The following is a 27,298-nucleotide window of genomic DNA, read 5'->3' on the forward strand; positions in this document are numbered from 1 at the left end:
CAAGCAGCGGGGAAGGGAAGCGTTCAGCCCAACCCCTTCCAAAAAAATAAATAAAAATAAAACAAAAAAAAAACAATTTTTCTGGCGAGCCTTGAATGTTTTGTCCTGGGGAGGGGTGACCTCCGTGCCCTGTTCTGCTGTCTCTTGGCGCAGGACGCAGAAAAACCTTTTTATAAAAAAATTTTTTTTTTTTTTTTTGCTTTAATAATAATTTTTTCTCTCTCTCCCCCTCTCGTGTAATTTTGCCGCGGCGAAACAGATAAGCAGAACGATGTGGAGATCCCTTCCCCCACGCAGAAGGAACGCGAGAAGAAGAGGCGGCAGCAGCAGCAGCACCAGGACAAGCAGCCCATGTCCCAGATCAGCGGCGTGAAGAAGCCGTTGCACTCCTCCACCCTGAGCAACTCCAGCATCCCTCGCTTCGGGGTCAAGACGGACCAGGAGGAGACCCTCGGCAAGGTGAGCGCTCCGGGTCCCGGCACCGCCCTGGAAGTCCATTTCCCGAGAAGACGCGTTCTCCCCCCCCCCCTGTAAAATCGGAGGGGGGGAGGGTTATATACGTAAGGCGCCCGAGGACGGTTTCCCCCCAAAGACCCGGCTGGCATCGGACTCCAGGCGGGGGGGGGGGGGGGGGAAGAGTTGGCAGGTGAGAAGGGGGGACGGGACCACACGTTGCTTGGGAGCAAACAGTCCGAGAAAACCGACCAGCGAATATTTGATTTCCCACTGGAGGAGGATGTCCCTTACGTATGAGCCAGCATTATATATATATTTTTTTCTCAACGCTCGTTCCCCCCTCCCCGCGACTTATGTTCCGCTGGTCATTGGTGGACTGTTTCTTGGGTGATAAAACGGAGGTTTTTGTTCTTCTCTCTGGATGGAAGAGTTCGGCAACAGGGAGCAGGGGGGAGGGGGGGGCGTTAAGGTTGTCGATAAGTAGAACTGGCTGCCTTACTTACCCAGGGACCGAGGCTCGCAGCATTTTCCACATGAGCACAAATGGGGGGGGGGGGGAGGGGGCGTTTCGTATATCTGACCCGAATGGAGCAGGAGGAACGGGCACTGAACATTTCGTTTCAAAACCCAGAAACTTGAGGACGAATGGGAACCCCCCCCGAGGCCCATCTTTAACTGGACGAAAGGAGTCACAGGGTGGGGGTGGATTTCCAGGGGCGAGTCATTTGGGTGCTTTCTTAGGACCCCCTCCCCCCGGGGAAAAGGGCAGATCTCCTTCACCGGGTTGGACGCCTACAGCTCCGTTGTGACCCCGCCGGGTTGAGATCCCCTGCCGGTGGGGAACGTCTCATGAGATGATGATGCAGCAGTATGGGAGGGGGGGATTTCACTGCATCTGACCACAAGCCCCCCCCCCCCCCCCCCCCCGTCTCGAGGCAGGATAGGCAGGTTTGAGTTTTGCAGAGAGAGTTACAGCTCGGACCTCCGAACCCCGTTTCTCTGACATGGCCCCCTAACCATGTCTCAGAAGGGGAGTTAAGCCGGCAGGATCCTCGGCGCTCCCCCCCCCCCCCCCCCCGACGAGCAGCTGCTGGAAAGTGCAGACGCCCTTTCCTGGCGCACGTTACTGCCAGCTGCCTTCCCTGGGGGGGGGGGGGGCGCAGTCTTCAAAAGGGTCAGCGTTAGGACGGTCAGCGAGGGGAAGTCCGCCCGTAGTTTAGAAAAGGCGGGGCAAATGCCCCTCCCTCCCCGGGAAACGCTTCTTCTCGGCGCAGCCCAAAGGGGGGGTCGGCGGCTCCATGGAGCCGGCGGCAGGACAGGGCGATTTCAGGGGCAGCCGATGACCCCCCCCAGAAAAGAGCCAAGGAGAGGGCGAGAAACCCCGGGAGGCTTCAGCCTGGCAGAGCGAGAGGTAACCGGGGGGCTTCTCCCCCCCCCCCCCCAAATCTGCTGCCGACCTCTTCGGAGGTGCGGAGGGACGCGGCGACTCCTCCTCCTGCCACAGAGCTGGGAAACCTGGAACCGGCCTTTAAGCTTTGTTTCTTTCAGGAACTGGAGGACTTAAACAAGTGGGGCCTTAACACCTTCCGGGTGTCCGAATTCTCCAGCCAGCGGCCACTGGGCTGCATCATGTACTCGGTCTTCCAGGTAAGGGGGGAGGGCCGAAGGGTTTCAGGACCCACGGGAGGGAGGGAGGGAGGGAGGCCGCCCCCCCCCCCCCCCGTGCACGTCAGCAGATATTTATTCATCGACACCCCCACCGTGTCTAATTTAACTTAAAAACGAGGAAAGCTCGCTCTGGAGCACAGATCCCTGCTGGCGTCCTTGCCGGTGGCTTCTGACCAGAGGGTGTTAGGTGGATGGGGGGGGGGGGGGGCGGGTGCCTCTAGAGATGGTGCCAGGGGTGGGGGACAGCAGGGAGACCTTAACCTGCACCCCCATGACGTCCTCACACGACGAGGATATTTATTGCGGGGTAGGCACCGCGCCACTTGAGCGGGACGTAACGGCGTAAAAAATCCCGTAATGGGAGCAGGTGGCCTTTTCCTGTGAATATAAGGTACCCGAAGTCTATTACATCCTCAAAAAATACACCCCCCCCCCCCACCCACAGGTATCACAGCAACCGCGCTTCGCTCAAAATCCCCCCCAAACCGGATCTCCCCTTCCCACCCCCCCACCCGGGACCATTCCAGGAGCCCTCGGAGAGAAATGCAAAGCCTTAATTGGCCTCTTTCCCCCCGGATAAAGTCCAACCCCCCCGCCCCGCAGCTTCTCCCGTTTCTTCGATTGCCCTCACAAATCTGTGTGCTGGCTTTCTCCCTCTCCCCCCCCCCCCCCCTCCAGGCCACTCCAGGCATCTCCCGCCCTTCGCCCCAGCAGGGAGAGCTCTAAAACCGAATCGGATGCTCCTTTAGCCACCCATACCGATGGGAGAAAACCTATCTCGGGGGGAGGGGGGGATCTATTGGACCCCCACCACCACTTTCGGGGGGAGCTTCGGTCGCTCCCCCGCCCCCCCCACACCCCTTTTCACCTCCTGGTCAGAAGACCCACCAGTCTAGGGCGACAAAAAATAAACCACGAGTGGAAGGCTCCCTGGCTGTCCACGTCCCCCCTGGCGCCACCCCCCCCCCCCCCCCCCACCCCCGAGCTCTTCTGATCAGCCGGGTGTCAGAGCCTGGACGTTCCCCGGTGCCGGCAGAAAGCCAAAACATTTCCAGGACCCCCTCCCCCCCCATCAAAAAGGGATCCAGACAAATCCACAGGTAGCGTCGATGCCGTCGGCGTTAAGGGCGATTCCCAGGGTGGAAGGGGATACCCCCCCCCCCCCCCCCCCCCCCCCCCCCCCCCCCCCCAGGAAGAGAGAGGTCGTTGGCTCTTCTCGGGGTTGCCCCGTTTTTTTCTTTTTATACAGCGCGCCCGCCTTCGCTCACCAGAGCCCTCTTTCTCTCCCTCCCCTCCCCACGCAGGAGCGAGATCTGCTGAAAACCTTCAAGATCCCGGCGGACACGTTCGTCACCTACGTCATGACCCTGGAAGACCACTACCACGCGGACGTCGCCTACCACAACAGCCTGCACGCCGCCGACGTCACACAGTCCACCCACGTGCTCCTCTCCACGCCTGCCCTGGACGTAAGCCGGCCCCCACCCCCTCCTTCCCCAGCTCGCGGGGGCTCCCTGGCTGGAAACCCCGTGGTTTTCGTCCTAGAAAACTGCATCTCTTCTGCATGGATGGGATTTCTGCGAGGAGCGAGCGCTGCTCCTCCAGGCAGGACGAGGTCTAAGCTGCTCCTCTCTCTCTCTCTCGTAGGCCGTGTTTACCGACCTGGAGGTTCTAGCCGCCACCTTCGCAGCCGCAATCCACGATGTCGACCATCCTGGGGTTTCCAATCAGTTTCTTATCAACACAAGTAAGTGGATGGCCGTTCTCTCCCCGCTTTTTCTCCTGCCCCTGACGGCTGAAGTCGTCGCTTTCACGGGGAATTTTTTTTTTTTTTTTTAGTTTCTTCCGGGGCTTTGCGTCATCCCTGCTTTTTTTTTTCTCTCGCCGCCATCGATCGCGTTGATGCGAGAAGAACAAACTATCCCCTGCATGCACGCAGGCTCCTGGGTTGGTCGGTCGCGTGTGTAATGGCGATCAGGCTAAGACGGGTCTGTCCAAACGCGCCAGGATATCACAGGGAGGAGGGGGTGGACGCCCGAGAGAGAAGCTGTAACGACGTCTGCCGGTTAGGGATGCTACCGCTGACACCATCGGCGCTGAAATTCATTTCCGCCAGCTCTGTGCCACGGATGGGGCACTCTGAAACCTCAGTGCCTGGTGGAGAACTTTGGGTTTTTTTAAAAACTTAGTAGTGGGGGAATTTTTGGATGTATGTATGGTTTGTTTGGTTTTTCTTAAACTCTCCTTTGGACTCGAGCCTCAGCCAGCCGCTTGGGGTTATGGGCGGAGGCGGCCACGTGGGCGCTGTGCTCGAGAGCCTTCGCAAGATGCTCTCTGGCCATGCCTCCCCCCCCCCCCCCCCCCCCCCCGTGTCCCTCTTTGCCGTCCTGGCATCCCCTTTGTCCTTTGACCTCTGACCCGTCTCCTGCAGATTCGGAGCTGGCCTTAATGTACAACGACGAGTCCGTGCTGGAGAATCACCACCTGGCCGTGGGCTTCAAGCTTCTGCAAGAGGAGAACTGCGACATCTTCCAGAACCTCACCAAGCGCCAACGGCAGACTCTACGCAAAATGGTCATCGACATGGTAACCCGACTGCGCCCATCCTATAGCCCTCATGTTCTGTGTGGGGAGGAGGGGGGAAGAGAGGGAGTTCTTACATGAAGAGAGAAACAGAGAAATGACGGCAGGGAAGGACCAAACGGTCCATCCAGTCTGCCCAGCAAGCTTATGGTAGCATTAGACGCGCTGTACAGGTCACCCCTATACTTATCAGTTTCCCAGACTGTCAAAGTCAGGGGCCTTGTTGGTTACTGTCTGACTCCAATTCCCCGTTACCTCTTGCCATTGAACCAGAGAGCAATGTTAGAGTTGCATCAGAAATATCAGGCTTATTGGTTAAGCAAGTTACCCCCATGCTCATTTGTTTTCCCAAACTGTGCAATTCAGTGCCCTTGTTGGTTGCTGTCTGAATCCAGTTCCCCTTTTCCTCTCTTGCCCCTGGCCGATGAAGCAGAGAGCGATGACGGAGTTGCATCATTGCCACCGTATGCATGGATTGTGGCGTAGTGCATGTTCCTCCAGCCGGGCTGCGGATTAGCTTTCTGACCGCCACGAGTCGACACCGTCGTAGTGCCTTGGCAGAATGTTCCTCAAGGAGCTGAGCGACGGCGCCTTGTGGAAAAGGATGCTTTCACGATGGGATAACTGTGGCGTTTTGTTTTTTTTCTGTTCACCAGGTCCTGGCTACAGACATGTCCAAGCACATGAGCTTGTTGGCGGATCTGAAGACCATGGTGGAGACCAAGAAAGTCACGAGCTCGGGGGTGTTATTGCTGGATAATTACACAGACAGGATGCAGGTGAAGTCTTCTCCCTAGACCAGTCACGTGGATAAGAAGGGGGGGGGGGGGGTGATTGGACGGGGCCGGTCTATTAGAGGAGCCTGCCTTTTTGCCCTAGTCACTCACGGCATTGGCTTTCCTTTGGGCTCCCCTGGCACTGGGGTAAAACGGCAGCCACAGGACCGTGCCGTCCAATTCAGAAGGGGGGGAAATTCTGAATATAGGAAGGGGTCTGGGGTTGCATTAGAGAAGTGCAATAAGCGGGATGTCGACGCAGACATTTTAAAAGATGTCATTTGTTCCGACTCTATTATTGTTAAATTATCATCACCCCCCCCAATCATCCTGAAGACTTAACTTATTGGCCTATTTGCATGCCAAAAAGTTAAATGCAAAAAAAAAAAAACAGTGTGGTGCAGGAGGCAAAGAGAATGGGAGTGGAGAGCAATAACGAACCTCTGGCTCTGCTCCTTCATTTTAGGTCCTTCGGAACATGGTTCACTGTGCAGACCTGAGTAACCCCACGAAGCCCCTGGAGCTGTATCGGCAGTGGACGGACAGGATAATGGAAGAGTTTTTCCGGCAAGGGGACAAGGAGAGGGAGCGCGGCATGGAGATCAGCGCCATGTGCGACAAGCACACAGCCTCGGTGGAGAAATCGCAGGTGAGCAGGCGCAGCCTACCCCCCCCCCCCCCCCCCCATACTGCCTGCGTAATCAGGACACACCGCATCGGTCTTGCCTCTTTATTAAGGACACAATATGAGGGTTCGCCACTCGTCCCGTTAAGGTTCTCGGTACACTCGGCGTGCTAACCTTTTGCTGTTAGGTACTCGGGATGATGCGTGGATGCTGGCTTGTGGGCATGGGGAAGGGTGCGCTCTCGCTGTACTAAACAGTTTGACGTGTCTGACCACGCAAGGTGGTACGCGTACATCTCGCATGCTTCTTCTGCAACCAGGCAAACAATACATGACATGCAGCAAGAATCAGATCCATTCTGTTGAGCGTTGTGGCATCATTTTCATGGGCAGTTCGGTGTTCCCTGGTGCCTCTGGCATCACCCATTACAAAAAAAAAAAAGCTTAAAATGAGACTGGCTGTGGAAACACATAGCCAGCCTGGTCCTCAGCCAGGCCACCCCAAAACCATCCATCAGTTTCAGCTCCACCGTGAAAATACCACAGCTTGTGTCCTCCGAGCTGACCACTATGGCTTGAGCAAGAATTCGGAAGGTAGGGTGTAAGACTAACCTTGTCGGTGGAGCCCGTGACAAAACCTGACAACGTTGCCTCATTGCAAGGCCAACCTGATGTTTGCAGTTGCTCAGTTTACAAGCTGCTCTTACATTTTCTGACAAAGAGCAAGCCCCTGCAACATAAGAGCAAGCCATACTGGCTCAGACTGAGGGGTCGAATCAAGCCCAGCATCCTGTGGGTTTCCAACAGTGGCCAACCCAAGTCACAAGCACCCGGCAGGATCCCAAATAGCAGAGTGATGTCTTCCCAGATTCGTTTGAGATTCTTTTTGGTCAAATGCAATTGGCAGCAACCTAATCCGTTGCCTTGGCTATAATCAAGATTTCGATACCCGACACCTCCACATTCTGATGCTGGAACCAAAGACCGAATTGCCTCAAACACAAATAGTGACAGGATAACAACAAAGGACCATGTTTTGTCATATCCTCATCCCAAAAGTAAGCAGGTGGGATGTCTTGCAAGATCTGTAGGCATTATATAGACTTGAAAGCACTAGCTGGAAGTGATGCCTGATGGCCGGCAATTGACTCTGAAACGGAAGATGTTGAACGTTTGCACCTATGATTACACAAGAGATGCCCATTCTCAAGCCAACCCATCAGCTCCGTGAGATTATTTCTGGTACAAGAGTTCATCTTTGTTGTTGACTCTCTTAGGTGACTAGAATTTGCTCTGGTCAAGACAACGTCTGTAAATGCATTCCTCACTGTCTTACATCGTAATGTATGTATGTTCTAGACATTGCTGTATTGGATCATGCAGCTGAATTCAAGAGGGTTGTGACGTTTCGCCGTGTGACAAGTGGTGAAGCTGAGAGAACAGTATAGAGATGACCAAGGACTTTTACTGGAGAAGATCGTCAACGGAGATTGACGCACCCAACTGGTTTGTTCGCTAACTGCGCAATGGCATGAAATCCAGCACAAATGCTTGCGTCTGAAGACCTACTTAAACCCCTACCACTCATAGCTGGAAAATCTTAAAGGAAAGCAAAGTTGCATTACCGAAGCGCAGTCATCGAAAGTTTGAAAAGAACGACTCAGGTTTTGTGCATTCCAATGCGTTTCATATGTGCCTGACGACTCGATCCAGCAGCACAACAGCGAGACAAAGGCACCATTGGAACAACCTGTGGCTTCCGTGCCTTCAGGAGGCCCAGTAGGCCCACCACTGCCTATCCCAGAACTGCCTGAGCCCGTGGAGCTGTCGTCGGATGGAGGAAGGCTCTGCCACGCGAACACCTGCCAATACCCGAAGCAGCGACCACACAAGTCATGGAGCCACCACCTGCCTGAACGTATCGCAAGATTGATCCGGACAGCTGGATAATTTTGTGATGGGGGACTGAGGGGCGCGGGGGGATACGGGCGACAGCTCTTCAGTAAATGTGTTCTTGTAACTTACTCTCCCATATAAGGTGAGAGCAAAACAAGACCTGAAAAAGACTTTGTTTTGTAGATGCTGTTAACGGCGCGGCAGTGATAACGAACAACTTCGTTTTCATTTCCCGTTGGTATTACGGTTGGGGGGGGTTGGGGGGGGTGGATGGGAGTCACTTGAAACTTCAAAAGGGGGGCTTAGGAAACAATTCGTCTACAATTCGTTTGTTTTAATTTCACCCATTCGTTTATTTATTTTAAAGGTGGGATTTATCGACTACATCGTCCACCCGCTCTGGGAGACCTGGGCGGACCTGGTCCACCCCGACGCTCAGGACATCTTGGACACTCTGGAGGACAACAGGGACTGGTACCAGAGCATGATCCCGCAGAGCCCGTCCCCGCCGCCGGACGGCCGCGGCAAGGACGAGGACGCCTCCCTCGACAAGTTTCAGTTCGAGCTGACCCTGGAGGAGGAGGTCGAGGACTCGGACCGGCTCAGTGGCGGGGAGGGGGGAAGCAGCTACCACACGCCCGAAGACAGGGAAGGCTGCGCCCAGCTGGAGAAGGCGGGAGGGCAAAACGGACTCCTGGACGCGCCTTCGCTGGGATTATGAAGTCTGCAAACCTTTTTTTTTTTTTTTTTTCCCCCCCATAGAGACAGAAACAAAACAAACAGCAATTAACACTTACAAGAAAAAAAACAAAACAAAAAAAAAACAAAAACATACAGGGGATGACTTTGCTCTCACCTTATGTTTTTTGTTTTTTTTTTTCTTTTTTCTAAGAAGAGGAACAAAATGCAGTAACTGGAGATCCAGCGCTGCATGGGAACCTGTTGCCATATATATATATATAAAAAAAAAAAAACAAAGAAACCTTCTAGATACTCTATGGAGTTTTTAAATTTTTATTTATTGATTTTTTTGGGTTTTTTTTGTTTTTTTTTTGTTTTCTTAAAACGGATGCAAGGAGAACAACCCCTCTCCCCAACCAGTCATCTTTCTGTGGAATTCTTGCCACCGCCCACTTCCACTCCCTCTCCCCCACCACCTATATTCCTTGGTTTTTATACAATTTTTTTTTTTTTGTTGGGGGGGGGGAGGAGGTGTCACTTTTTTTTTTTAATTTTAAATCCATGCACAGCGACGTAAAGCCATTACCCGAAATCACAAAGGAAGAGAAAGCAAGCAAACCGACTGGAAGAGACACAGGAGGAGGAATTACTTGTTGTATAGTTGATGCGTCTATCTCTCATCAGGTTGGTTTTGGACCGAGCTTAGGGGGGGGGGGGGGGCCCCCGGATGTGTTTTTTCTTTCGGTTTAATGCAGTTTGTTTTCAAGAAGCCGCTGCAACCCATCTGCGGTCTGTGATCAGGTTCTCTTTTATTTAAGAGCTTCCCTAACCCTTTCCCGACGACACCTCCCCCCCCCCCACCAAGTCAGATTTTCAGGAGCTCCGCCCCGCACAGACCCAGGGCTCCGATGTATGCAAATTTAGCCCCGTGCATATTCGTGGCGGATTTTCTGAAAACCCGACTGGCTGAGGGTGCCTCCCGGGACAGGGCTGGGGAGGCGCCAAATCTCACAGTTAATACTGGGTAAAAAAGTCTACACACCCCCCCACCCACACACTCACCCGGGAGACAAACTGGGGCGTGCATTTTTTTTACTCTCCCCATAAACCGCTTTCACGTAGGGACCGTCTCCCCCCCCCCCACCCCCTCCCCCCCCCCCCCCCCCCCCGATCAATGTGGAGAGGCCGAGCTGGGCCTGGTTTTAACCCCTTCCCTCCTTCTGAAGTTTCCTACTCTTCTCTGGGAGAAAGTGGGGGACTGCATGTCCCAGCATTCCATGGGGGAAGGGCAGGACTGGGTCAGCCTGGGGGGGGGGGGGGGCAGCGATTACAAGCGAGGGATGTGTCCCTTTCAATACTTTTTATTTCCTTATGTCCATTGGTCCCTCTCCCCCTCCCCATAGGAAAGCCACTGCTCAATGCCGTATCTTAAAAATAACACAAAAACCAAAACTGGTGGGAGGGGGGGGGGGGAAAACAAAAAAAAAAAAAGACTTAGTTTTATCAGAAAGTCTTCCTCTCTCATTTTTGCACAAAATGGCGATATTGGTGGCAGCGAGCACCGGAAAAGGTTAGGGGGGCCATGGTTTCGTTTCCATTCGTCGTGGGGAAAAACGAGCGCTGGGCTCTGAAGCAATGCTGCAAGTTATAATTAAAAAAAAACAAAAAACCATCCTCCTCCTCGTCACAGTGTCCCGACTGCTCTCTGGGGGGGGGGGGGGGGTCCCCACTTCATCAGGAAAGGGCTGATCCTGCCCCCCTCCCCCGTGCATGGCCTGGAGATTCCAGTTCTGATTATTTTTTTCTAATGTTTTTTAGGGGCATATCGGAGGGGGAGGGGGTGGAGTTAGAACTACAGGTCCCAGAATGCCCTGGGGCAGAAGCAGGACTGGATCAGCCTATTCCACTTGACGTGGGGGGGTGTGAGTGGGAAATCCTCATCTCCACCCCTTTTTTGACCCAGTTAATTGCACTTCTGAACAGAAGGGCACATGGGTTGGGCTTCCTTGGGTTTTGGGTTGCAGGAGGGAGATGTCCTGGGGGGCCTCTCTGCCTGTGCGACTCAGGATCAATCTTCACAGCATTCGTAGCCAGGGATGTCTTTGTTAAGGGTTCAGCGGTACAGCTCTGCCTCTGAAGAATAACTCGGACTGGAACAGAACGTAAGGGGGGGGGGGGGGGGGGGGGGGGGATGTGCGTTCCTTTTAAATAGATTTTCGAAAGGCAATGCATAAGGGGCAGATTCGTTTCATGGGGAGGGGCCCTGCTGAATTAAACAAAACCTTTATTCGTTGAATTCGTTTAAAACTTCTGGGTCAGGCATAGTCAGAGGATCAAAGTAGGGGTCGTGGCCTACGGCCCAGAAACACCCCCCCCCCCCCCAAAAAAAAAAAAACAAACTACTTAACCCGATCCCTAGGGTATCCAAGGCGTGGCCAGGTCTCTCGCAGGTCCCTCTTCTCATGACGCTGTCCTCCTGGGTCAGGACCAGGCCTGCGAGCCTCTGCCTGGTGTAGAGCTGAGGTCACGGTGACCTACCTTGACCTATGCAAGGCCGAGGCATTCCCCCCCCCCCCCCCCCCCCCGGGTGACCTCCCCAAAGCTCTTTTCAGCGCGGGGGAGGGTATGGACCGCAGTGGCGGAAGCAGGACACGGTTGCGTCGCGTGGTGCCTCGTACGGCGCGTGGTCCTATTTTATGTACCCGGCCGCAAAAAATAAACTTAAGAAAAAGAGCGGTTAGAGGGGGTAATGATGGAGCTTGGGGGTTTTTTTTCTTCATCCTGTTTTAAAATTCTGCCTTAACCCGGGCGTGGGGAAAAGGGGATTTCAGTTTTGCTGTGATGGGGATGGGGGGGGGGGGCTTCTCCTCCCAGGGCGATGCCCGGCCACGCCATCTGGAAGCCGGGGGCCACGCCTCGTGCCCGGGCCGCCATCGCGGTACTGGCTTCCCCCCGCCGCCCAGGCCCCGAAAACGCCGCGCACAGCAGCTGAATGCGCCTTCCCTGGCTCTCGGCTCCTCCTCCTCGTGTCTGCTCCTTAATGCAAACCAGAGCCCCGACCCCCCCCCCAAAATCTGAGACCGCTTTGTGCCCTGCAAGGCATTCAATCCAGGTTTTCTTTTCAATGACCTAAAAAAAAAAATAATAATAATAATAAAATGGAAGATGTGGTTAAGGCATCAAAAAATGCACTTGAGCGGGGGGGGGGGGGGGGGGGGGAGAAATGATTTGGCCACTTGGGGCAAGCTCCGATAGCAAAGGGGGCTTTCTGACAAAGTTCCTTGGGGGGGACGGGACGGAAGAAACGCTATCGGCGTTGCATCCCTGCGGGGGGGGGGAAAGAGTAAGAATCACTGCCCGGCCAGAGATTCGGGGGGTTCAGCCTTGAGAGGAAGGGTCAGGGTTGTGCACAGCAATCTGGAAACCCCTTCTCTACTCCCCCCTCCCTTTTTAGATAAAAGCTGGTTCCCATTCTCCCCCCCCCCCCCAAAAACATAAGGTCCCCAAATACTTCAAAAAGAAGAAGAACGAACTCACCCGAGCCAAAACCCCATCCATCTCCTGTGCCAGGAGGACCCCTTCCCGCTCCATCTCTCACACCCTCTACATGCGGCATTTTGGCAGCTCCTGAACCAAAAGCAGTTTCCCCTTGGCAGATAATGTAAAGACCCCCCCCCCCCCGACAAATGCCGAACCCTGTCTCTTTTCACTTGGAGCCACATCTCTGTTTTACAAAGTGGAAGGATTAGGCTGGTGGACAGGGGAAGCTCCTTTTGCCTTCTCGCCTGCTTCAAGCTGCCGAAGCTTTTCGAAGTCTGCGCCTTGGAACCGAGCAGGGGCGTGGGGGGAGGACGGGGGATGCTTTGCGCACACACACACACAGCTCGGCTTCCTCCGCTTAGCAATAAAGGACCAGCGACGGGGGAAAGAGTCTTTGCTTGCTGGAAGGACCCAGCCCGTCCTCTGTGGACTGAAGCAGAGACTCTTCTTGCTAATCTGGATTCCCCTCCAAAAATTAAAACAAAAAACAAAAAACAGCAGTAGAGTTTTCTAAACCCCCCCTCCCCCCTTTAAAGATATTGCAAGATGTATTTATGCAGTTAATTTAAAAAGCAGGGTGTCGCATGTTGATGACATCACAAGGCTGCACCAACAACGATGCAAAAAAGTGCAGCTATGATGTCATCAGCCAGGCGACACGGGTACCTGCTGCTGTTCCAGGACTCGCTTTCTAGCGCCTGCCCCACAGCTTCTCTGCCCCGGGGGGGGGGGGGGGAGAAATCAATCGAAACTGAAGGGTCCCGGCCCGCAGAACGGACCGGTCTGTTCCGCTGATCTGGGGACAGGTGGGAGACTGGAATCCTAGGAGCAGGCGTAGAGAGGTCTGTGTGACGCAGCAGCAGCGCAGAGAAAGCTTTAAGCAGGTGCTCCAGCATTGCAGCAGCTGCGAGAGAGAGAGAGAGAAAGTCCTGTGAGAAGGGGTATTGGCCACACGGGCAGAATCAGAGGGCCGTCCGGTAACGGGCTGGACTGGAGGTGCCCCTAACTGCCCAGGCCAGATCAGAAAGGCTTGCAAACACACACAAGGCTGGGATTTATTCCTAATTTTGGAAGGACTTTTTCCAATTCTGTGTTTTTAGGGGAAAGCCAGAATGAGTGCACAGGATTTAGGGGGGAGGTGAGTTGCACGCCCTGTTAAGGAGATGAGCAGCTTCCCCTGCTCTGCTGGGAGTGGGGGAGAAAGTTAGTTCAGCCATTCCCAGAACTGTCCTGCTGAGGCCCCTCCACCCTTCCTCTACCCCAGACTGTCAGGTTTTTTGGTTTTGTTTGTTTTTTTTTTGTTTTTTTTTTTTTTTTTTACACACGCCCTCCCCATAGGATTTAACGCCTGCTCGGACACCACGATCCCAGCCTTGTGCGTACGTGGACAGGGAGGGGAAGGAGGAGGAGAAGCTCACGGGCCCAGGCCGCGTGAATGGTGCTTCGCCATTCTAAAAGGGGTTCTTTTCTTTTAATAGGCAAAAAAAAAAACCAGAAAAAATGCCATTTCTATACACAGTACTGTAGCGAATTGATTTTTACTTCAGCCATTCTTTATTAAGCCTCAACTGAATGCTTTCAAATGATTCTTGTACAGTTTTATTTTTTTAAAAACAATTATGTTTCTTGTGCGTGGTTGCTTTGAGAGAAAAAAAAAAACTTAAAAAGCGAGCAAAAAAAACAAAGCGAGCGCGAGAGAGAAAGAGAGAGCGAACCTTGTTTTGTACATATTGTAATGTTGGACTGTAAATTCTCCCGCGTGAAGCATCACTAGCGGTGAGAGGCGGCGAGACTGACAGAGCTCCTGGCGAGACATTCATCCGCCGCCCTCTCTCTCTCTCTGTATCTGTATAATGTGTAATATAAGAGACAAAGCGCAGAGTCACATTATTATTATTATTACTACTATAACTGAGATGTTGTATCAGCATTGCACTGTTTTCTCTGTATCTCACCCATCTCCTAGGCTGTGTGGTGGGGGTGGGAGGGGGCGAGATTCTCTGGCCTCTGTCTCTATCCCCCCACCACCCCCCCAAAAAAAAAAAAAAAAACAGTCAGCCATGGCCGCCCTTCATGTTTCTGTGACAGCCTCAAAACCCCAAAATCACTCCTCTCCTCCCCCACATCAACAGGTAACTCTCCCCCCCTCCCCGGGTCAGGTCTTACCTTACTGCCCTTGTAAGAGGGGAAGAAAATATTTAGCCGGGTCTGCCAGAGGGTCCCTAACAGGGCAACTGGACATTGATTTGCATGGTTGCAGCTGAGCTGCTGGGGACAGGGCCCCCGCACCGTGCCTGCTCTGACCTCGATAAGGGGGATAGCAGGAGGCCAACGTGACCCAGCGGTGGAGGGGGGGGTGTCCCCCCCGTACGAGATATTCGGGGGGGGGGGAGGGGGCACGCTCCTGACTGTGCTCTGCTAATCAGAAAGTCAGCCACATAAGTTTATCCAACTAACGTAGGGAGATGAGTGACATGGCCCGGCCCCCCCCCCCCCCCCGACTGACTGTGACAGATTAAAACAGAAAAATAAACCCACAAGCAAAGGAGAAAAAGAGGAAAAACAGAGCAGTCTGCTGTTCCTCAGGACCCCCGACCCCCCTCAGAGTACAACGTGAAGAGGTTGGGCCAGCCAAACCTCCCCCCCCCCAATCCGATTCTACCTGCCCCCATCACACATGCACACGGCTCTGGTCACCCCCTGCAGAGTCCGAGCCCGGGGGGGGGGGGGGAAGCCCCATTACCAAAGGCATCGACGCTGTCTGTCTTCTGACCCTGTGAAGTAGCCTGTAAGCTGCCTATTCCAATGTTTTACATTAAAATGTTTTTAAAAGCAGGATTCAGGTTTCTGGCTGTTCTGTTCCTCTGGCGCCCCCTGCTGTTTGAGAAGGGGTACTGTGAAACTCAGCACTTAAAACCCCCCAAACAGGTAAGTCTAGGACTTTTGTGGGGGAGGGAGGGGGGGTGTTAATTGGACTAACTTAACCCATTTCTCGTCGGGCGTGAGGGGGCTCTGCTCCTTTCCCCTCAGGAAGGCAGAGGAAAGAGAGCAGCACCGTGCCAGACTGGATTTTTTTTTTTTTTTGCCCGAACACCCAAAACGAATCTCGGATCTGAGCCGCTCGTTTCCTTCTATTAAGTGAAGTGCACAGACACTTACCTGAGCAGGCGTGTCAGTCAAAGGTACGTGGTCCCTCGCACTGCTCTCTCGGTTGCACGAGATTGCTCTGCTTGAGTAACTGGAGCTGGAGGAGAAGTCCCTGAACTGCTACCAATCAATAGGTAACAGCCACTGTTTGCTGCCAGCATTCCTAAGAACATAAGAAAATGCCATACTGGGTCACACCAAGGGTCCATCAAGCCCAGCATCCTGTTTCCAACAGCGGCCAATCCAGGCCATAAGAACCTGGCAAGTACCCAAACACTAAGTCTATTCCATGTAACCATTGCTAATGGCAGTGGCTATTCTCTAAGTGAACTTAATAGCAGGTAATGGACTTCTCCTCCAAGAACTTATCCAATCCTTTTTTAAACACAGCTCCACTAACTGCACTAACCACATCCTCCGGCAACAAATTCCAGAGTTTAATTGTGCGTTGAGTAAAAAAAGAACTTTCTCCGATTAGTTTTAAATGTGTCCCATGCTAACTTCATGGAGTGTCCCCTAGTCTTTCTACTATCCGAAAGAGTAAATAACCGATTCACATCTACCCGTTCTAGACCTCTCATGATCTTAAACACCTCTATCATATCCCCCCTCAGTCGTCTCTTCTCCAAGCTGAAAAGTCCTAACCTCTTTAGTCTTTCCTCGTAGGAGAGCTGTTCCATCCCCTTTATCATTTTGATTGCCCTTCTCTGTACTTTCTCCATCGCAATTATATCTTTTTTGAGATGCGGCGACCAGAATTGTACACAGTATTCAAGGTGAGGTCTCACCATGGAGCGATACAGAGGCATTATGACATTTTCCGTTTTATTCACCATTCCCTTTCTAATAATTCCCAACATTCTGTTTGCTTTTTTGACTGCTGCAGCACACTGAGCCGACGATTTCAATGTGTTATCCACTTTGACGCCTAGATCTCTTTCTTGGGTTGTAGCACCTAATATGGAACCTAACATTGTGTAACTATAGCAAGGGTTATTTTTCCCTATATGCATCACCTTGCACTTGTCCACATTAAATTTCATCTGCCATTTGGATGCCCAATTTTCCAGTCTCACAAGGTCTTCCTGCAATTTATCACAATCTGCTTGTGATTTAACTACTCTGAACAATTTTGTGTCATCTGCAAATTTGATTACCTCACTCGTCATTTCTTTCCAGATCATTTAAAAATATATTGAAAAGGGTCCCAATACAGATCCCTAAGGCACTCCACTGTCCACTCCCTTCCACTGAGAAAATTGCCCATTTAATCCTACTCTCTGTTTCCTGTCTTTTAGCCAGTTTGCAATCCACGAGAGGACATCGCCACCTATCCCATGACTTTTTACTTTTCCTAGAAGCCTCTCATGAGGAACTTTGTCAAATGCCTTCTGAAAATCCAAGTATACTATATCCACATGTTTAACTCCTTCAAAAAAGTGAAGCAGATTTGTGAGGCAAGACTTGCCCTGGGTAAAGCCATGCTGACTTTGTTCCATTAAACCAGGTCTTTCTATATGTTCTGTGATTTTGATGTTTAGAACACTTTCCACTATTTTTCCTGGCACTGAAGTCAGGCTAACCGGTCTGTAGTTTCCCGGATCTCCCCTGGAGCCCTTTTTAAATATTGGGGTTACATTTGCTATCCTCCAGTCTTCAGGTACAATGGATGATTTTAATGATAAGTTACAAATTTTTACTAATAGGTCTGAAATTTTATTTTTTAGTTCCTTCAGAACTCTGGGGTGTATACCATCCGGTCCAGGTGATTTACTACTCTTCAGTTTGTCAATCAGGCCTACCACATCTTCTAGGTTCACCGTGATTTGATTCAGTCCATCTGAATCATTACCCATGAAAACCTTCTCCATTACCAGTACCTCCCTAACATCCTCTTCAGTAAATAGTGTCTAAATCAGAGCTTTCCAAAGTGTGTGTCGGGACAGTGTGTCGCCTGTAGTGTGGAGGTGTGTCGCCCGGTCCACAGGGCCGGCGGAAGCAGGGAACTATAGCAGGAAGATCGGCGGGCAGTGGTGGAGCTTACATTACCACGGCCCGAAGAAAAGGGTCACGTTCACTCCTCCTTCCTGCCTGTGCAGCCCTGGAAGAAAAACGTTGCCGGAGCTGCGTGGGCAGGAAGGAGGAGGAGCATCTGCTGCGTACAGAAGAGCAGCATTAATGGGCTGTTGCGGATCCCACGTCGCGACGGCCCGAGAAGAGGAGGAAACCCGATAGCAGGGCCGCTGCGGATCCCATGTCACGGCAGCCCGAGAAGAGGAGGAAACCCGATAGCAGGGCCGCTGCAGATCCCATGTCACAGCAGCCTGAGAAGAGGAGGAAACCCGATAGCAGGGCCGCTGCAGATCCCATGTCACGGCCAGGGAAGATCAGGGCCTCTGAAGAGCCCATCCTTCGGCAACTCGTGCAGAGGGACAGCATGTGCCAGTGAGAGCCTGTGCTTGAGCAAGAGAGCATGTAGGAGTGAGAGAGCCTGTGTGTGTGAGAGTGAGACAGCATGTGCATGAGAGAGACAGTATGTATGTATGAGAGAGAGGCATGTGAGAGTGAGAGCTGTGGATATGTGAGATTGCATGTGAGTGAGAGCCTGTGTGAGAATGTGTGAGATAGCGTGTGAGAATGAGAACCTGATTGTGTGTTTGAGGGAAGACAGATGGAGAGAAAAGAAATAGAAAAAAAGACCCTGTAAAAGGAATTGGTGGAAAAAAAAGCCTGTGACCAACCGATTAGAAAACTAAGATCAGACAGCAAAGGTAAAAAAAAATTACTTTTTAGTGATTGGCACATGTAATCTTTGGGAATGTGCAAGAATAGCACTTTCTCTATGCGGATCTCACAATGTACGAGATCAGCATGGAGGAAGTGGAAGCCTGCAAATATTTATTATGAGATAGGTTGTGTTGTGAGAGATTTTATTTATGTATATATTTAAGGAAACATACATAAATTGTTGAAATACATTTTGTTCGTTTAACCTTTAACTTCTGGTTTGCTGGTAGACTGAATTACTGTGTCACGAAATTATGTTTGTCTAAAAGGTGTGTCACCAACATGAAAAGTTTGGAAAGCTCTGGTCTAAATAGTGTCTAATGATATGAAGTCTGCAAAACAATGCGACAAGGCGATAGCAAAAGCCAGAAGAATGCTGGGCTGCATAGAGAGAGGAATATCGAGTAAGAAAAGGGAAGTGATTATCCCCTTGTACAGATACTTGGTGAGGCCACACCTGGAGTACTGTGTTCAGTTCTGGAGACCGTATCTCCGAAGAGACAGAGACAAGATGGAGGCGGTACAGAGAAGGGCGACCAAAAAGGTGGAGGGTCTTCATCAAATGACTTATGAGGAGAGATTGAAGAATCTAAATATGTACACCCTGGAGGAAAGGAGGAGCAGAGGTGACATGATACAGACTTTCAGATACTTGAAAGGTTTTAATGATCCAAAGACAACAACAAACCTTTTCCGTCAGAAAAAAAATCAGCAGAACCAGAGGTCACGAGCTGAGGCTCCAGGGAGGAAGACTAAGAACCAAAGTCAGGAAGTATTTCTTCAGGGAAAGGGTGGTGGATGCCTGGAATGCCCTTCCGGAGGAAGTGGTGAAGTCTAAAACACTGAACGACTTCAAAGGGGCGTGGGATAAACACTGTGGATCCATCAAGTCTAGAGGGCGTGAATAAAGTGGAGGCATTCAAACACTGCACGGAGCGGCAGTAGCCACAGCGGCATTCACACACTGCACGGAGCGGCAGTAGCCACAGCGGCATTCAAACACTGCACGGAGCGGCAGTAGCCTCAGAGGCATTCACACACTGCACGGAGCGGCAGTAGCCACAGCGGCATTCACACACTGCACGGAGCGGCAGTAGCCACAGAGGCATTCACACACTGCACGGAGCGGCAGTAGCCACAGAGGCATTCACACACTGCACGGAGCGGCAGTAGCCACAGCGGCATTCACACACTGCACGGAGCGGCAGTAGCCACAGCGGCATTCACACACTGCACGGAGCGGCAGTAGCCACAGCGGCATTCACACACTGCACGGAGCGGCAGTAGCCACAGCGGCATCAAACACTGCACGGAGCGGCAGTAGCCACAGCGGCATTCAAACACTGCACGGAGCGGCAGTAGCCACAGCGGCATTCACGGAGCGGGATGCCAGTGGCCAGTAGTTGGTGTTCCACCTTCACGGAGCGGAAGGATGGAGGGCTGCTATTTCCAAAAAAAAAATAAAACAAAACAAAAAAATAAAAACAGGGGTGGGTAAGAGTATGGGGCAAGGGGGTGGCCAGCTTGTTACAGCGGTCGCTACCCCTAATTGAGCTGGAGGTCACTTGGATGCAGATACAGAGCTGCTCTCTAAATTGGCTGGAGGGTACTGGAAGCCAATAGTAACAGGTGGGAGAGAGAAAAAGGGAAAAAAAATGGATAAAGTGCGTAGCTTGCTAGGCAGACTCGATGGGCCGTTTGGTCTTCTTCTGCCGTCATTTCTATGTTTCTGTGTAAGCAAAGAAATCAATTAATCTTTCCGCGATGGCCTTATCTTCTCTAAGTGCCCCTTTAACCCCTCGATCATCTAACGGTCCAACTGACTCCCTCACAGGCTTTCTGCTTCGGATATATTTTAAAAAGTTTTTACTGTGAGTTTTTGCCTCTACAGCCAACTTCTTTTCAAATTCTCTCTTAGCCTGTCTTATCAATGTCTTACATTTAACTTGCCAATGTTTATGCTTTATCCTATTTTCTTCTGTTGGATCCTTCTTCCAATTTTTGAATGAAGATCTTTTGGCTAAAATAGCTTCTTTCACCTCCCCTTTTAACCATGCCGGTAATCGTTTTGCCTTCTTTCCACCTTTCTTAATGTGTGGAATACATCTGGACTGTGCTTCTAGAATGGTATTTTTTTAACAATGACCACGCCTCTTGGACATTTTTTTTACTTTTGTAGCTGCTCCTTTCAGTTTTTTTCTAACAATTTTTCTCATTTTATCAAAGTTTCCCTTTTGAAAGTTTAGCACGAGAGCCTTGGATTTGCACACTGTTCCTTTTCCAGTCATTAAATCAAATTTGATCATATTATGATCACTATTGCCAAGCGGCCCCACCACCGTTACCTCTCTCACCAAGTCCTGTGCTCCACTGAGAATTAGATCTAAAATTGCTCCCTCTCTCGGCGGTTCCTGAACCAATTGCTCCATAAAGCTATCATTTATTCCATCCAGGAACGTTATCTCTCTAGCGTGACCCGATGATACATTTACCCAGTCTATATTGGGGTAATTGAAGTCTCCCATTATTACCGCACTACCAATTTGGTTAGCTTCCCTAATTTCTCTTAGCATTTCACTGTCTGTCTCACCATCTTGACCAGGTGGATGGTAGTATACCCCTATCACTGTAGTCTTCCCCTGACACACAAGGGATTTCTATCCATAAAGATTCAATTTTGTATTTAGTCTCATCCCTAGCACGGGATCTATTTAATGTCTGGGTGCTTGCCAGGCACTTGTGACTTGGATTGGCCGCGGCTGCAGACAAGATACAGGGCTTGATGGACCCTTGGTCTGAACCCAGTATGGCATTTCATGTGCTCTTATGTAGGTTTATGTTCCCTCACAGGTGTGTCTATATCTCCCTCCCGTGGCGAGGGTGCACTGCCCGTGTGTCTGAGAATGTAAGAAGAGAGCGCTGGCGTCTGAGAATGTAAGAGAGCGCGGGCGTGTGGGTGTGTCTGAGAATAAGAACATAAGAAAATGCCATACTGGGTCAGACCAAGGGTCCATCAAGCCCAGCATCCTGTTTCCAACAGTGGCCAATCCAGGCCATAAGAACCTGGCAAGTGCCCAAAAACTAAGTCTATTCCATGTAACCATTGCTAATGGCAGGGGCTATTCTCTAAGTGAACTTAATAGCAGGTAATGGACTCCTCCTCCAAGAACTTATCCAATCCTTTTTTAAACACAGCTACACTAACTGCACTAACCACATCCTCTGGCAACAAATTCCAGAGTTTAATTGTGCGTTGAGTAAAAAAGAACTTTCTCCGATTAGTTTTAAATGTGCCCCATGCTAACTTCATGGAGTGCCCCCTAGTCCTTCTATTATCTGAAAGAGTAAATAACCGAGTCACATCTACCCGTTCTAGACCTCTCATGAACTTAAACACCTCTATCATATCCCCCCTCAGCCGTCTCTTCTCCAAGCTGAAAAGTCCTAGCCTCTTTAGTCTTTCCTCATAGGGGAGCTGTTTCATCCCCTTTATCATTTTGGTAGCCCTTCTCTGTACCTTCTCCATCGCAATTATATCTTTTTTGAGATGCAGCGACCAGAATTGTACACAGTATTCAAGGTGTGGTCTCACCATGGAGCGATACAGAGGCATTATGACATTTTCCGTTTTATTCATCATTCCCTTTCTAATAATTCCCAACATTCTGTTTGCTTTTTTGACTGCCGCAGCACACTGAGCCGACGATTTCAATGTGTTATCCACTATGACGCCTAGATCTCTTTCTTGGGTTGTAGCTCCTAATATGGAACCCAACATCGTGTAATTATAGCATGGGTTATTTTTCCCTATATGCATCACCTTGCACTTATCCACATTAAATTTCATCTGCCATTTTGATGCCCAATTTTCCAGTTTCACAAGGTCTTCCTGCAATTTATCACAATCTGCTTGTGATTTAACTACTCTGAACAATTTTGTGTCATCTGCAAATTTGATTATCTCACTCGTCGTATTTCTTTCCAGATCATTTATAAATATATTGAACAGTAAGGGTCCCAACACAGATCCCTGAGGCACTCCACTGTCCACTCCCTTCCACTGAGAAAATTGCCCATTTAATCCTACTCTGTTTCCTGTCTTTTAGCCACTTTGTAATCCACGAAAGGACATCGCCACCTATCCCATGAATGTAAGAGAGAGAGTGAGTGTGTGGGGGTGTCTGAGAATGTAAGAGAGAGAGTGAGTGTGTGGGGGTGTCTGAGAATGTAAGAGTGAGTGTGTCAGAATGTAAGAGTGAGTGTGTGTGTCTGAGAATGTAGGTATGTACTTTTTCTCCTGTATTGCCACCTTTCCTCCTCTCTCCACTTGCCCCTCTTCTACCTACAGATTCTCCTCATCCCCCTGCCCCAGTTTTTCTGTCTTCCTTCAGTACTTGTCCTGTGGGTTACTGTTAGGGAGCTGGGGGGAGGAGAGTGGGACCACACACACACACACTGTTCCTGCAGGAGAGGGGACAGGCCTCCCCCTCCTGATGATTTTCCTAGCAGGGGAGGGGACAGACAGGGCCGACCCTTTGGGAAGAATCAAGCTTACAGCTGACAGTCGCAAGAGCAGAAAAGTTCAAATGAAATGGCCAATTCCCAGTGATCTCCTCTCTCTGCCCTCCCTCTCATAACCAGCAGAGCAGATAAGGGGCAGTGTTAGGCTCTTACCTCCCGCCCCACTGAGCCAAGACCCTGGGAGAGGAGAAACTCACTGGGACTATCACAGCCACCAGGCGCTGACATCATCTAAGCATCAGGGCCCTTAAGAGTGGCTTCCTGCTGCGCACCCAGGCCATGCACTGGTTCTGCTGGTTCCCCCCCCCCAAATATGAGAATGGGCAGGAAAAGGAAAGGTTATCCCCTCCCCACAGCTGCCTACACCAACGAGAGGGCCTATGGCTCTACCAGCTCAGCAACACACACGCTCTCCCAGGATAGGACCAGCACAGGCAGCAGTAGTACAAGCTACGTACACACTCAGCCCCAGCACAGGACAGGGACAGCACAGGCAGCAGTAATGCAAGCTACGTACACACACACAGACACTGCCTCAACACAGGACAGCGGCAATGCAAGCTTTACACACACACACACACTGCCTCAACACAGGACAGCGGCAATGCAAGCTTTACACACACACACACACACTGCCTCAACACAGGACAGCGGCAATGCAAGCTTTACACACACACACAGACACTGCCTCAACACAGGACAGCGGCAATGCAAGCTTTACACACACACACACACACACACACTGCCTCAACACAGGACAGCGGCAATGCAAGCTTTACACACACACACACACACACTGCCTCAACACAGGACAGCGGCAATGCAAGCTTTACACACACACACACTGCCTCAACACAGGACAGCGGCAATGCAAGCTTTACACACACACAGACACTGCCTCAACACAGGACAGCGGCAATGCAAGCTTTACACACACACAGACACTGCCTCAACACAGGACAGCGGCAATGCAAGCTTTACACACACACAGACACTGCCTCAACACAGGACAGCGGCAATGCAAGCTTTACACACACACAGACACTGCCTCAACACAGGACAGCGGCAATGCAAGCTTTACACAGACACTGCCTCAACACAGGACAGCAGCAATGCAAGCTTTACACAGACACTGCCTCAACACAGGACAGCGGCAATGCAAGCTTTTCACACACACAGACACTGCCTCAACACAGGACAGCGGCAATGCAAGCTTTTCACACACACACTGCCTCAACACAGGACAGCGGCAATGCAAGCTACACAAACACACACACACAGACACAGCTTCAACACAGGACAGCGGCAATGCAAGCTTTACACACACTGCCTCAACACAGGACAGCGGCAATGCAAGCTTTTCACACACACACAGAGCCTCAACACAGGACAGCGGCAATGCAAGCTTTTCACACACACACAGAGCCTCAACACAGGACAGCGGCAATGCAAGCTTTTCACACACACACACAGAGCCTCAACACAGGACAGCAGCAATGCAAGCTTTTCACACACACACACAGAGCCTCAACACAGGACAGCGGCAATGCAAGCTTTTCACACACACAGAGCCTCAAACACAGGACAGCGGCAATGCAAGCTTTTCACACACACAGAGCCTCAAACAGGACAGCGGCAATGCAAGCTTTTCACACACACACAGAGCCTCAAACACAGGACAGCGGCAATGCAAGCTTTTCACACACACACAGAGCCTCAAACACAGGACAGCGGCAATGCAAGCTTTTCACACACACACAGAGCCTCAAACACAGGACAGCGGCAATGCAAGCTTTACACACACTGCCCTCAACACAGGACAGCGGCAATGCAAGCTTTTCACACACACACAGAGCCTCAACACAGGACAGCGGCAATGCAAGCTTTTCACACACACACAGAGCCTCAACACAGGACAGCGGCAATGCAAGCTTTTCACACACACAGAGCCTCAACACAGGACAGCAGCAATGCAAGCTTTTCACACACACACACAGAGCCTCAACACAGGACAGCGGCAATGCAAGCTTTTCACACACACAGAGCCCTCAAAACAGGACAGGAACAGCCGGGCACAATGCAAGCTTTTTCACACACCCCACCAAGAGCCTCAAACACAGGACAGCGGCAATGCAAGCTTTTCACACACACACAGAGCCTCAAACACAGGACAGCGGCAATGCAAGCTTTTCACACACACACAGAGCCTCAAACACAGGACAGCGGCAATGCAAGCTTTACACACACATACAGACACTGCCTCAACACAGGACAGCGGCAATGCAAGCTTTACACACACATACAGACACTGCCTCAACACAGGACAGCGGCAATGCAAGCTTTTCACACACTCACACACAGAGCCTCAACACAGGACAGCGGCAATGCAAGCTTTTCACACACTCACACACAGAGCCTCAACACAGGACAGCGGCAATGCAAGCTTTTCACACACTCACACACAGAGCCTCAACACAGGACAGCGGCAATGCAAGCTTTTCACACACTCACACACAGAGCCTCAACACAGGACAGCGGCAATGCAAGCTTTACACACACAGAGCCTCAACACAGGACAGCGGCAATGCAAGCTTTACACACACACACAGCCTCAACACAGGACAGCGGCAATGCAAGCTTTACACACACACACAGCCTCAACACAGGACAGCGGCAATGCAAGCTTTACACACACACAGACACAGCCTCAACACAGGACAGCGGCAATGCAAGCTTTACACACACACACAGACACTGCCTCAACACAGGACAGCGGCAATGCAAGCTTTACACACACACAGACACTGCCTCAACACAGGACAGCGGCAATGCAAGCTTTACACACACACAGACACTGCCTCAACACAGGACAGCGGCAATGCAAGCTTTACACACACACACACACAGAGCCTCAACACAGGACAGCGGCAATGCAAGCTTTACACACACACAGAGCCTCAACACAGGACAGCGGCAATGCAAGCTTTACACACACACAGAGCCTCAACACAGGACAGCGGCAATGCAAGCTTTACACACACACAGAGCCTCAACACAGGACAGCGGCAATGCAAGCTTTTCACACACACAGAGCCTCAAACACAGGACAGCGGCAATGCAAGCTTTTCACACACACACACAGAGCCTCAACACAGGACAGCGGCAATGCAAGCTTTACACACACACACAGAGCCTCAAACACAGGACAGCGGCAATGCAAGCTTTTCACACACACACACAGAGCCTCAAACACAGGACAGCGGCAATGCAAGCTTTTCACACACACACACAGAGCCTCAAACACAGGACAGCGGCAATGCAAGCTTTTCACACACACACACAGAGCCTCAAACACAGGACAGCGGCAATGCAAGCTTTTCACACACACACACAGAGCCTCAAACACAGGACAGCGGCAATGCAAGCTTTCACACACACACACAGAGCCTCAACACAGGACAGCGGCAATGCAAGCTTTTCACACACACACACAGAGCCTCAAACACAGGACAGCGGCAATGCAAGCTTTTCACACACACACACAGAGCCTCAACACAGGACAGCGGCAATGCAAGCTTTTCACACACACACACAGAGCCTCAACACAGGACAGCGGCAATGCAAGCTTTTCACACACACACAGAGCCTCAACACAGGACAGCGGCAATGCAAGCTTTACACACACAGCCTCAAACACAGGACAGCGGCAATGCAAGCTTTTCACACACACACACAGAGCCTCAACACAGGACAGCGGCAATGCAAGCTTTTCACACACACACAGAGCCTCAACACAGGACAGCGGCAATGCAAGCTTTACACACACACACAGCCTCAACACAGGACAGCGGCAATGCAAGCTTTACACACACAGCCTCAAACACAGGACAGCGGCAATGCAAGCTTTACACACACACACAGAGCCTCAAACACAGGACAGCGGCAATGCAAGCTTTACACACACAGAGCCTCAACACAGGACAGCGGCAATGCAAGCTTTTCACACACACACAGAGCCTCAACACAGGACAGCGGCAATGCAAGCTTTACACACACACAGACTCGGCACAGGACAGGGACAGCACAGGCAGCGGCAGTGCAAGCTTCACACACAGTCAAAAGTCCTCCATCTTTTTCCCACCCACAAACGAAGTGAAAGCTGCTACTTTCGAGCCCCCAACCCAGAATCGCGCCTGAGAACCACAGAGCCCAGCATGGCCCGGGTGAAGAGCTGGAGTTTCTCCAACACGTTAAGCACAAGTTTCTCTACCCCACCCAGAGTCTCAGGGTGATTTGTCTAGTGGAAGCGGTGGGGGAAAGAGTCGTTCAGAACTGCTCGGAGGCCAACACTAACCCTCTTCCTATGCGCTGCGAGCGTCATTTCCCACCCCGCTTACGAGCTGGCAGCAGACAAGAGCGCCCGGGTCCTGACCCGTTCGCGTGCAGCATTCCTCGCGTCCTTCTTGCACGCACGCATGTTCTGAACTGCTCATGCGTTCACTTCCGGCATTTATCGTGTCCTCGTGGGCGGGGTTTGCGCGCATGCTCTGAGCTCCTTACAGTTTCATTTCCGGCATTTCTCGTGGGCGGGGCTTGCGCGCGCATGCTCTGAGCTGCT

The 27,298-nt window shown here is 51.4% G+C and overlaps 1 protein-coding gene and 1 long non-coding RNA gene across 9 annotated transcripts in view; one reads left to right on the top strand and one right to left on the bottom strand.

Annotated features, from left to right (window-relative positions):
• Window positions 1–10,214, top strand: part of PDE4A (phosphodiesterase 4A) — a 246,378-nt gene extending 236,164 nt beyond the window's left edge. For all 7 annotated transcript variants that reach the window (XM_029585244.1, XM_029585245.1, XM_029585246.1 and 4 more), the window contains 8 exons: window positions 260–459; window positions 2,005–2,103; window positions 3,429–3,593; window positions 3,772–3,871; window positions 4,556–4,710; window positions 5,364–5,486; window positions 5,950–6,132; window positions 8,372–10,214. In XM_029585244.1, coding sequence (XP_029441104.1) covers window positions 260–459; window positions 2,005–2,103; window positions 3,429–3,593; window positions 3,772–3,871; window positions 4,556–4,710; window positions 5,364–5,486; window positions 5,950–6,132; window positions 8,372–8,725 — 1,379 coding nt within the window. In that variant the 3' untranslated portion in view covers window positions 8,726–10,214. The remainder of the gene's footprint in view (window positions 1–259; window positions 460–2,004; window positions 2,104–3,428; window positions 3,594–3,771; window positions 3,872–4,555; window positions 4,711–5,363; window positions 5,487–5,949; window positions 6,133–8,371) is intronic.
• Window positions 10,215–11,560: 1,346 nt separating this feature from the next.
• Window positions 11,561–27,243, bottom strand: LOC115080816. 2 transcript variants are annotated; one of them, XR_003853677.1, is made up of 4 exons: window positions 27,035–27,243; window positions 15,385–15,535; window positions 13,941–14,071; window positions 11,561–11,814 (listed from the first exon to the last, which is right to left on the bottom strand). It is a non-coding gene; the product is annotated as an uncharacterized LOC115080816 (long non-coding RNA). The 2 variants fall into 2 exon arrangements; XR_003853676.1 differs by lacking the exon at window positions 11,561–11,814 and having other exon boundaries at window positions 13,757–14,071; window positions 27,035–27,235.
• Between the last annotated feature and the right edge of the window lie 55 nt (window positions 27,244–27,298).

Source organism: Rhinatrema bivittatum, chromosome 19, assembly GCF_901001135.1.
Source record: "Rhinatrema bivittatum chromosome 19, aRhiBiv1.1, whole genome shotgun sequence".
Taxonomy (NCBI): Eukaryota; Metazoa; Chordata; class Amphibia; order Gymnophiona; family Rhinatrematidae; genus Rhinatrema; species Rhinatrema bivittatum.